The sequence below is a fragment of the Bison bison genome, unplaced genomic scaffold (genome assembly GCF_000754665.1).
Source record: "Bison bison bison isolate TAMUID 2011002044 unplaced genomic scaffold, Bison_UMD1.0 scf7180017864239, whole genome shotgun sequence".
Classification (NCBI taxonomy): Eukaryota; Metazoa; Chordata; class Mammalia; order Artiodactyla; family Bovidae; genus Bison; species Bison bison.
This window is the reverse complement of record NW_011494811.1, coordinates 2232771-2244448: the sequence shown is the minus strand read 5'-3', so window position 1 is coordinate 2244448 and position 11678 is coordinate 2232771. Positions and strand designations below refer to the sequence as shown.

The 11678-nt window shown below is 48.1% G+C and overlaps 1 protein-coding gene across 1 annotated transcript in view; it reads right to left on the bottom strand.

Moving 5' to 3' along the window:
• CCDC177 (coiled-coil domain containing 177) overlaps positions 1 to 11678 on the bottom strand; it is a 48565-nt gene that overhangs the window by 1986 nt on the left and 34901 nt on the right. The window contains 2 exon segments of the mRNA XM_010846818.1: positions 5 to 110; positions 874 to 1170. Coding sequence (XP_010845120.1) covers positions 5 to 110; positions 874 to 1170 — 403 coding nt within the window.

The following is an 11678-nucleotide window of genomic DNA, read 5'->3' as shown; positions in this document are numbered from 1 at the left end:
CCACCGAAGCGGCGGCTTCGTCCCCTCCTGAGCCTCCGGGCTCGGCTCCCAGCTTCTCCTCTTCAGGCACGGGATCCACCATGGCTGAGCCCTGTCCCTTTGTGGAGTCACTGCGGATAACAAGGGAGGGACATCAAGGAATACATTTAAAAGCAGTCCACCCCCCCCAATCCCCCATTCCTGTTCATCCCCCCCTCACCCAACTTAATCCGCTCTGGGATTAGGCTCAAAGGCCCGGTGGAATGTAAGTCCTAATACCGATGCCCTGAAAACCCAAGCGGGCGGGAGGATGCACAGCCTCTGCTTCCCTCAGCGCCGGAGTGCGGGGCGGAGGCCCGTGGCCAAGCTCCCCCCGGGCGTCTGGCCCGCTAGATGCATCTCCTCCCTGTTGCAGGTTAAAATGAAAAGATCGAGGTGCGGGCGGCAGCCGACCCGAGAGGCTCTGGAGGATTCCCGAGAGGATTAGCGTATTCATTTGTCGCTTAGGCGGGCGACCGGGGAGGCAGCTTTGCAGAAACAAAAAAGGAGGTCTGTGCATCTTCACAGTGCACTGCTGTGAAGACCCCATTTGCCCAGGGAAGAAGTTTATAGTTGATTTCCCTTTTGCCAAAGGAGACCCAGGCGTAGGGCCCAGAGGTGACGGTAGAGAGGAGAGAAGTGCCTCTGCCCGAAAAAGACCTCCCCGGGAGGGCTGATCGATCCTTGCTCCTGCCTCTTGGGCAGGGCTTGCAAGGAGCTGTGCCCGCCTTCCCCGCGTCCCCACCACCGGGTTTCGCCCGGGATGATGAAGGAGCCTGGGTCTTCCCAGATGCACCCGATTCTCTCTTAAAGCCGTGCTAAAAGCGCCATCCACCCCAGTCTAGGCTCGGACACCTGTCCCCAGACGTCCTCCGAGTGGCCCCACCGTATCCCAGCGAGGCTGGGCTCCTGGAGCTCAGTGAGCCCGTCCGCTTCCCTGGTGCCCGGGCCGGTGCGCTTACCCCACGTCCCGGGCTCGGCCCCGCGCCGAGGCTTTTGTTCGCAGCTCGCCGCTTTCCCTTGTGCCTCTTCAGTCCTTTCGCCGGCGGGGTCGGATTACCGCCGGCCGCAGCCGCGATAGTAGCCCCAGCTGCCGCCGCCGCCACCGCCGCCAGCGTCTCTCCATGGGGCCGCGCACACCCCAGACGCTCCCTACCCGCAGGAGGGGGAGTGCGACAAGGTCTCCCTAAAATAACGCAGATCTGCTCCCTTCCCTCACGCTGATTCTTAAAAAAGGAAGCAAGCCGGGTTTCATCGCTGCTGCATCCACCGCCGCCTCGCCAATCGCGAAGGGACCGCAGGTCTTTCGACGCCCCCTGGCGCCTCCTGGTGGACGCTCAAGGGTGTTGATTTGCTTGCTTAGAAAGCAAAGAGAAGTTGGGGGGGGGTGGAATGTATATAAATGATACATTATACATACATACATAATATATATATAATATTTTTTATTAAGAAACCCTATTCTATCAGCACCTTAACTAGGCAGAATGAAGGACTTGCTCAGATTGTTTCTCAGCCTGACAAGCAAACAATCTTGATGGCAATTTGGTAGCACTATGGCTCCTGATCCGAACCATGACTTTATTTTTTTAAAGAAAAATCAAGGACATTCAAACAGGTTTGAGGCAGGCAGAAGATGTGTTTAGGGTTTAGCGCAACATTTTACGACTTCCTGGTTCCAGACAATACCGATTAAAACCAGTCAGTGCCAGTTATGAGTGCTCTTTAGAGACACCTCCTCACCACCTCTTTTGCAGTTTGAGCGGCAGTGGCTGCAGCAGACAGATGGAAGGGGTACTTAAGGGAAACGGTTGGAGGGGGAGGGGGACATAACATTTAGAGAGCATGGTGAACTCTGTCGTTAATAACCGTGATGTTTCAGACAGGCAGTGAGGGAGATGACATGATTCAGTTTATATTAATACTTTAGGAACATAGCTCTGGCAACGATGGGGTGAAGGCTTTGGGGGGTAAAAGGGAGGCAGGAAACCAAGTTAACTGGGCACTACAGTCACCCAAGGCAGGAAGGATTGGGGCCTGAGGAGAAACAACAGGAGGCCTGGGCCTGGTGGGAAGTGGGGGTGTACAGATTCCCGAGAGTAAGAGAAACAGTACTCAGAGGGAGCTTGGCTGTGGGGTGTGAGGAGCAGCGAAGGGGCAAGGATGGCTTCCTAAAGCGACAAGCTGGCTGAGTGTGCCGCAAACCGAGAGCCTGGGTCCAAGAAGGAGGATTAGGTGGTGTGAACGGCCAAGGAAGGATGGGTTCCTTTTAGGACCACTTGGGTTTGAGGTGGAGCCACTCAGCTGGGAAGGTGAGTGGTAAGGCGCCTAGTAAGTTGTGTCACAGGTCTGGACTAAAGCTAGAGTTTATCGCATCAGTTTTTCCAGTAGTCGTGTATGGATGTGAGAGTTGGACCATAAAGAAAGCTGAGTGCTGAAGAATTGATGCTTTTGAACTGTGGTGTTGGAGAAGACTCTTGAGAGTCCCTTGGACTGCAAGGAGATCCAACCAGTCAATCCTAAAGGAAATCAGTCTTGAATATTCTTTGGAAGAACTGATGCTGAAGCTGAAGCTCCAATATTTGGGCCACCTGATGCGAAGAACCGACTCATTGGAAAAGCCCCTGATGCTGGGAAAGATTCAAGGCAGGAGGAGAAGGGGACAACAGAGGATGAGATGGTTGGATGGCATCTCGACTCGATGGACATGAGTTTGAACAAGCTCCAGGAGATGGTGATGGACAGGGAAGCCTGGCATGCTGCAGTCCATGGGGTCACAAAGAGTCGGACATGACTGAGCGACTGAACTGGACTGAATTGAACCATATTTCAGGTTCTCAAACAGTGTGAGTGAGATCATCCAGGGAGGGCAAGTGAAGCAATCGGGAGGTGGGCAGGGCATTGATGGGGCTGCTAAGGGAAGAGGAGTCCATGAAAGGGACCAATAAGGACAGAAAAGTTCGGTCTCGTGGAATCTAATGGTAGCGCACTTCGGAAGGAGGATGTGCCCCTATTGTTAAGGCTGCAAAGGTTCAGAAAGGTTTGTCTGAATCAGATACCCACAGAAGCTGGCAGAAAGACAGTCTTTGGTGACATCAGCAGAAATAGCTTCAGTAGTGTCCTGGGAGCTGATGCCAAACCACAGGAGGTTGGGGGGCAGTGGGAGGTGAGAACGTGAAAGTTACTATTTTTGACATTTGGGTGAAAGTGTTAAGGACTGTGAAGGGCATGAGATTTTATCCTACTTTCATGCTAGTAAGTTAGCCTGCCACCATTCATAGATGTTCACGGAAGACATGAAACTGGGTCAGAGACAAAGGACTTTGTTATTCAGGTACAGCAGATGGCATGAAGTTTGTGTTTTTGTTGATCCCTCTTGCTCCCCAAGTGTCGTGGGGCAATGGAGATGTGGGTTCAGATAGGGGTTATACATGGGTTTGTGTCACAGCTGAGAGAGACCCTAAGCTTAGTAGTGGCCGTGCCTGCTAAATTGCTTTAGTCGTGTCCTCCTCTTTGTAACCCTAGGTGGCGCTAGTGGTAAAGAACCCGCTTGCCAGGTAAGGAGATGTAAGAGATGCAGGTTTGATCCCTGGGTCAGGAAGATCCCCTGGAGGAGGGCATGGCAACCCACTCTAGTATTCTTGCCTGGAGAATCCCATGGACAGAGGAGCCTGGAGGGCTACAGTCCATAGGGTCACAAAGAGTCAGACATGACTGAAGCGACTTAGCACACATGCTGCAAAGTTGAGGGTCGCTCAGCTGTGTAGACCATACCCTTTTAAAGGCGGCTGCTAGCAAACCTGTTTAAACTTTGCCCCTGAGGGAGGCATTATTTTTGTTATCCTGGGAGAAAACAAATCTTCCCTCTCACGTTGAGGGAAACACTATCTCTGTCTTCTAAGGAGGTTTGTTGTACAAACATCCTTGAAAAATAGTCTAGAATAAAAGCCTTTACAAGACATACGGAAATGCCATGAACTGCCCTCGGTAGAGAAAAGGAGTGATTGGTCAGATGGCTAGTAAGAGATAAGGCTGGGCTTTAGACCTGGCTCAGTCTCATCCTGAGTGGGTCCTGTGCATTGTCTTTCCACTCCAAATTAAACCTCTGGAGAGACGTGGATTCAGATGGAGATAAGTGGGGTGGTCAGGTCAACCTCCTCAAACCTCTTTACTTCAATTTTCCCCTCCTTACATAAGATCCTACCAAATTGCTTACCTCAAGAATTAATAATGTCTGCTATGTAAATGTCATCTTTGTTCTTAAATAGAGACAGTAATAGCCACCTTTCAGGGTTGTTGTCAGAACTGGAAATTAGGCAAAGTACCTAGACTGACACGTTTCAATGAACAGTAATAAAATCATTGCTATTTTTTTATGAAAAAAAATTTTAAATTTAATTTTGTTTGCTCTGGGTCTTTGTTGCTGCGCGCAGGCTTTCTCTAATTGTGGTGATGGGCTTCTGAGTGCGGTGGCACTTCTCTCGTTGCAGAGCAAGGGCTCTAGAGTGTAGATTCAGCAGTTGCGGTACACAGGCTTAGTTGCTCTGAGGCATGTGAGATCTTCCTGGACCAGGAATTGAACTGGTGTCTCCTGCATTGCAAGGCAGATTCTTAACCACTGGACCACCAGGGAAGCCCCCTTACTATTTGTTTTGAAAAATCTCATCTAATAGGTGTGATCAGAATAAGGACACGTGTAGTGTCAGCAATATATTAAGGGAAAGCCCAACAAATGTTGCACCCTTGATTAAGAAATGATTCTTTATCTGGGAGGGTTACTGGAGCAGAGGTCACTAGGACAGTGACCTAGCCAGACAGTTCAGCATCAACTTGGTAATTGATGGGGCACCATTGAAAAGTCAGATAGCACTCAGCTCTCATCTCTAAGTGCCCTGGACATTTCAGGAGATGGGCTTATCACAGGTTAAGCTTTGATTTCCTCCAGGTTGGGAGTCCCAGCCTGTCAACAATCAGGATCATTAAATCCAACTTTATTAGGGTACCTAGCCAAAAAAGCAGCCCAGCTGGGGAACACCCACCTGTCCCTTGCGAGAGGGGCAGTAGACACAGCAGTCTTAGGCGTCAGTTTAATCACTCAAATTCTGGCTCAGCTGGCCTTTATGAGTTGAGGCAAGTGTCTTAACCTCTCTCAGTCTCAGCTTCCTGAAAAGGAGAAGGCACAACATGGCCTTTGTCTTGCAGAGACCCTTAGAGATAAAAATGTATTAAGTACCCCCACTAGATCCTTTAGTATAATAGCTCACTGTCTTAGTCAGTTTGGGTTGCTATAATAAATTACCATAGACTGAGTGGTTTAAAAAACAAATTTATTTCTCACTGTTCTGAAGATGGAGAAGATCAAGATACCGGCAGAGCCAGTGCTTGGTAAGGACCCACTTCCTGGTTTCTAGATGACCGTTTCTATGTATCTTCACATGGCGGAGGGCAAGCCCTTTCCTGTCTTTTCCTGTAAGGACATGAAGCCCATCATGAGGGCTCTATCCTCATGCCCTAATTACATCCTAAAGGCTCCATCTCCCAACACCATTGCATTGAGCGTTAAGGTTTCAACAAATGGATTTTTTTGGGGGGGGGTGGTTAGCCACAAACATTCAGTACATAGCACTCAACTAATTTGGACAAAATAAAACACAATGTTGATATTATCTCCATTTAAATTCCTTTTTCTTAGCCTCCACCACCCACCTCAGCTCTGTGCATTCATCCCCCTTCCTCTCTATGTAATCCCCTTCGAAGAACAGATGATTCAATCTAAAGTTCTAAATCAGGAGTTGGCAAATGATCTGTGGATCAAAACCACTGGCTATTTTTGTAAATCAAGTTTCATTGGAATAGCGATGCTTATTTGTTGACTTGTTGTCCCTGCTGGTTTTCATGCAACAGTGGCAGAATTCAATAGCTTTGACAGAAATTGTATGAGTCAGAAAGCTTAAGATATTTACTATCAGGCTCTTTATAGAAAAAGCTTGGCAACCCCTATGCTAATGACTGATAACAGCTCGTGCCAGTTATGAATTTATTGCCTTGCACCTCCTAATTTACCGGTCAGTACTTGCTCTGCATAATTCCCAGGTGGCCCTAGTGGTAAAGAACCTGCCTGCCAGTGCAGGAGACGTAAGGGATGCGGGTTCGATGCCTGGGTCAGGAAGATCCCCGGAGAAGGGCATGGCAACCCACTCCAGTATTCTCACCTGGAGAATCCCTTGGACAGAGGAGCCTGGCGGGCTACAGTTCACAGGGTCACACACAGTTCGACATGACTGAAGTGACTTAACACACACGCACGATGCTGAGGTTTCCAGGTGAGGGAGCTGCAGGATCCTTGCAGGAGGAAGACAGCATCTCTCCCTGGTTCCTGTGTGTTGCGCTTTTTACCTTTTCTTTCTTCTGCTCCATAGTGAGCAGTTCAGGTGTGTGGGACTGTTCTGTGGGCCCCCCACCCCCAACTCCAGCTGCATACTCAGGACAGTCTCTTGGCAACCTTGCCGCCCTGGCTCAAGCCTGGGGACCAGCTTCCCATGCCTTCCTGAGGCAGACACCACGTGCTCCGAGCCTTGAGCCTGTAGTGTCCCCTTCACTCCCTCTCACCAGCCTCTGTGCGCCGGCGACAATTGTTTCCTGTTCACCCAGCAACTGCAAAGCACCTCTGCCCTAAACTTCTTTGCCCCAGACCAGTGGGCTGCAGCCACACCCTGTCCAGGGCGGTCTGAGCCCCAACCTTGAGGAAGGGGCACCCCTTCCAAGTTGTCTTTCCTTGAGGACTCCCCTCAGCCTTAGGGAACCTTCGAGCATTTGCTTTATATCTTCATATTTACTCTCTTTTCATAGCTTAGTACCTCTTTATATTCAGCTTCCCCTTTAAATTACTGTGTGGGCCTCCCTGATAGCTCAGTTGGTAAAGAATCCACTTGCAATGCAGGAGACCCTGGTTCAATTCCTGGATCAGGAAGATCCTCTGGAGAAGGGATAGGCCACCCATTCCAGTATTCTTGGGCTTCCCTTGTGGCTCAGCTGGTAAAGAATCTGCCTGCAATGCGGGAAACCTGGGTTTGATCCCTGGGTTGGGAAGATCCCCTGGAGAAGGGAAAGGCTACCCACTCCAGTATTCTGGCCTGGAGAATTCCGTGGACTGTATAGGACATGGGACCACAAAGAGTCGGACATGACTGAGTGACTTTCACTTTCACTTTCAATTACTGTGTAGTTTCTATCTCCTGATTAGACACAGAGCAGTATGCAGTGTCAAAAGGAATCATTCCCAGTTCTTGAGAATAAAGCCTTAAGAAGAAATTTATCACACAAACCAGCAGGTAAAGGTAATAGTTGTTAAACATAAATATGTTTTATTTCATACTTCATTGAAATAATACATGTTTATCAGAATGGGAAATTAGAAATACAGAAAATAGGAAAGAAAAAAAAATTACCTGAAGATAAATAATTACCTCGGAGAAGGCAATGGCACCCCACTCCATTTTGCTTGGAAAATCCCATGGACGGAGAAGCCTGGTGGGCTGCAGCCCATGGGGTCGCTAAGAGTCGGACACGACTGAAGCGACTTAGCAGCAGCAGCAGCAGCGAATAATTACCTGGAGCCCGCCAGCCCAGTTACACAGCTTGGTGTGTAGGCAGCAGGGACTTCGAAGCTGTGGGAGGGCCGGTCCAGGTCTGTTTCTGCTCACAACTGCTTAGAGCATGGTGCACAGTAGACCCTCCTGATCAATGCATCAGCAAAAGGGAACAGGGTATAATTGGTGCTACTTTGCCTACCGTATGTCCCATGAAACTGGCCTTGTCACAGTATTTTGAGCTATTAGGCCACTTGGATGAATCTTTAGAGTTAAGTGTCTTAAGCAGATGATGCTCATGTTTGAGGACTGTCCTGTGGGAGGTGTGCCAGCAAGGAGATCTAGAGGGAGTCTTACAATTAACCTAGTGGGGTTTTTCCCTTACTCCCAGAAGGGCCACACCTCATTCCATTTTGTATGATACTGGAGAAGTGGCCTCAGTCCTCAGTACAGCCAGATCCTGGGGGTCCCCTGGGCATTTTGACTGTGAAACATTTAAGGGTCTGCTCAAAAGAGGGGCTCTTGGGACTTCCCTGGTGGTCCAGTGGCTAAGACTCCACACTTCCAATGCAGAGGGCCCTGGATTCAGTCCCTGGTGGGGGAATTAGATCCCACATGCCACAGCTAAGAGTTCACATACTGCAGCGAAGACCCAGAACAACCAGATAAATAAGTAAAAATAATTTTTTGCAAAGGAGGAGCTGTTGCTCGTGACCCAGACTTGTCTTCTGTCTCTGCCTCTCTTGCTGGGTCATCTGTCTCTGGCATGAAGCCACCTGCCTGCTCAGTGCTTCAGGCCACTTCTGTTTTCAGAGGGATTACTCTGTGTAGCTCCTGTTCCCACAGGCCTTTCCCCCAACTATCTGGCAACACACACACACACTCTCACATACACACACTCCTTTTTTTAAAAAGGGGAAATTCTAACACTGAACACTGTGCATCGTTGTTGTTGTTCAGTCACTCAGTTGTGTCCAACTCTTTGCAGCCCGGTGGACTGCAGGAAGCATGGACTGCCAGGCTTCCCTGTCCTTTGCCATCTCCCAGAGTTTGCTTAAACTCATGTCCATCGAGTCGGTGATGCTATCCAACCATTTCATCCTCTTTTGTCCCCTTCTCCTCCTGCCTTCAATCTTTCCCAGCATCGGGGTCTTTTCCAATAAGTCGTCTCTTCACATCAGGTGGCCAAAGTATTGGAGCTTCAGTCTTAGCATCAGTCCTTCCAATGAATATTCAGGACTGCTTTCATTTAGGGTTAACTGGTTTGATATTCTTGCAGTCCAAGAGACTCTCAAGAGTCTTCTCCAACACCACAGTTCAAAAGCATCAATTCTTCAGTGCTCAGCCTTATTTATGGTACAACTCTCACATCTGTGCATGACTACTGGAAAAACCACAGCTTTGACTATATGGACCTTTTTCGGCAAAGTGATGTCTCTGCTTTCTAACATGCTGTCTAGGTTTGTTATAGCTTTTCTTCCAAGGAGCAAGCATCTTTTAATTTCATGACTGCAGTCACCATCTGCAGTGATTTTGGAACCCAAGAAAATAAAATCTGCCACTGTTTCCATTTTTTCCCCATCTATTTGCCATGAAGTGATGGAACCAGATGCCATGATCTTAGTTTTTTGAATGTTGAGTTTTAAGCCAGCTTTTTCACTCTCCTCTTTCACCTTCATCAAAATGCTCTTTAGTTCTTCGCTTTCTGCCATTAGGGTGGTGTCATCTGCATATCTGAAGTTGCTGATATTTCGCCTGGCAATCTTTCTTCCATCTTGAGCTTCATCCAGCCCAGCATTTTGCATGATATACTCTGCATGTTAAGTTAAATAAGCAGGGTGACAGCATGGAGCTTTAACATACTCCTTTCCCAATTTTGAAGCAGTCTGTTGTCCCATGTCTCGTTTCAACTGTTGCTTCCTGACCTGCATACAGGTTTCTCAGGAGGCAGGTAAGGTGGTCTGGTATTCCCATCTCTTTATAGCAGTGGAACCCTATTGTCATGGAGTGAATAATGGGGGAGATGACTGTAAATCGATCACACAAGTGCTGGTGGAAGGAGAGAGACTGCCGGAAGAGCATCCAGTCAGGCAAGAGATGGCTTTGGCCTGGACTAAGGCAGCAGTGAGAATAGAAAAATGATAAAGATATTTATGAGAGAATCACAAATTGGTGAGTGATTAGGTGTGGGATCAAAACTCTTAGAAAGCTGGCTTAGGCAACTGGATGTGGGCAGGGTAGTACCATCTGCTGGGATGGAAGTACCATCTGCAGGGGGAAGGGGAAGATTTGGGCAAAGATGATGAGTTCCTTTTTGGACCTGTTTAATGGCCATATCCATCGGGTGTCTAACTCATCGGTTGAGAGCTTGAGCTTCTGAGTCCACAAACCTGGGTTCAAATCCCAGCTTTTCCGTGTCCTGGCTGTGTGATCCTGGGAGAGTTAGTCCACCTCTCTGAACTGCTCTCTGTTCACCACAAAATAAGTACAGTAGTATCTCTCTTATAAGGTTGTTGCTGAGAATTAAACAAGAGGGACTATGTTCAGCATATAGCACAGCGTACCCATGTGGCTGGCACATGGTAAGCACTCCACAAATAGAATATCATTATTATTATTGCTAAATTTGAATGAAATGATGAGCAAGTCCAAGCTTTTTGGCTAATTTCCTTTATGCCTGTAAGTCATGTCTTTAACTTGAATTTCAGTTCCTCTCTCCATTTGGAAATGTTGCCCGCTACTCATTTCGCCTTTTGTCCCTGGAGATTAGGGGCTTTCCCTGATGCTCAGCTCTTTGATAAAGCTGAATGGCAGGCAGGATTATTTTGTTTACTGAAGGCAAATTTTGAGGAGGAAACTCGATGCTCGCTTCACACTGTGGCCTCCAGGTGGCGCCCTTCCTCCGCTCATCTGGTAGTTCTCATGCCATCCTCAAAAGTGAGAAATCAGGACGGAAAACAGCAAACCCAATCCCTAAAGCCCAGAGGAATGTTAAATCGAGGGACAATTCTACAGAAGAAATTGAAGGAAGCATCTTCCTCCTTTTGGCCATAGGAATTGACAGTCAGTTCAGTCATCAGTTCAGTTGCTCAGTTGTGTCCGACTCTTTGCGAGCCCATGGACTGCAGCAAGCCAGGCTTCCCTGTCCATCACCAGCTCCGGAAACTTGCTCAAACTCATGTCCATCCAGTCGGTGATGCCATCCAACTATCTCATCCTCTGTCGTCCCCTTCTCTGCCTGCCTTCAATCTTTACCAGTATCAGAGTCTGTTCCAGTGAGTCAGTTCTTCGCATCGGGTGGCCAGAGTATTGGAGTTTTAGCTTCAGCATCAGTCCTTCCAATGAATATTCAGGGTTAGTTTCCTTTAAAATTGACTGGTTGGATCTCCTTGCAGTCCAAGGGACTCTCGGTCCAAAGAATTCCTTGCAGTCCAAGGAACTGACGTGCACTTACAACTCTGTCGGGAGGTCATGCTGTTTCACACTTTGGCATCTCTCTCTGCACGTAGCCTTTGCCGGCAATGCTTATTTCCTGCCCCTTTGCCCCATGAATTCTGTCCTGTCTTGAGGAACGCAGCTCAGATGGCCCCTCCTCAGTGACACCTCGTGTGGTTGGCCCTTCAGTCTGGGTTGGACACCCCTCCACTGGGCTTTCTTCACACCCTGAGTGCTGTGTTTGAATGGAGCTACATTTTTTTTTTCTCCAAGGGGGTAAGAATGACTTTATTTTCAATGGAATATTACTCAGCCATTAAAATGAATACATTTGAATCAGTTATAATGAGGTGGATGAAACTGGAGCCTATTATACAGAGTGAAATAAGTCAGAAAGAAAAACACCAATACAGTATACTAACGTATATATATGGAATTTAAAAAGATGGTAATGATGACCGTATACGCGAGACAGCAAAAGAGACACAGATGTAAAGAACAGTCTTTTGGACTCTGAGGGAGAGGGCAAGGGTGGGATGATTTGAGAGAATGGCATTGAAACATGTATATTATCATATGTGAAATAGATTGCCAGTCCAGGTTCGATGTATGAGACAGGGTGCTCAGGGCTGGTGA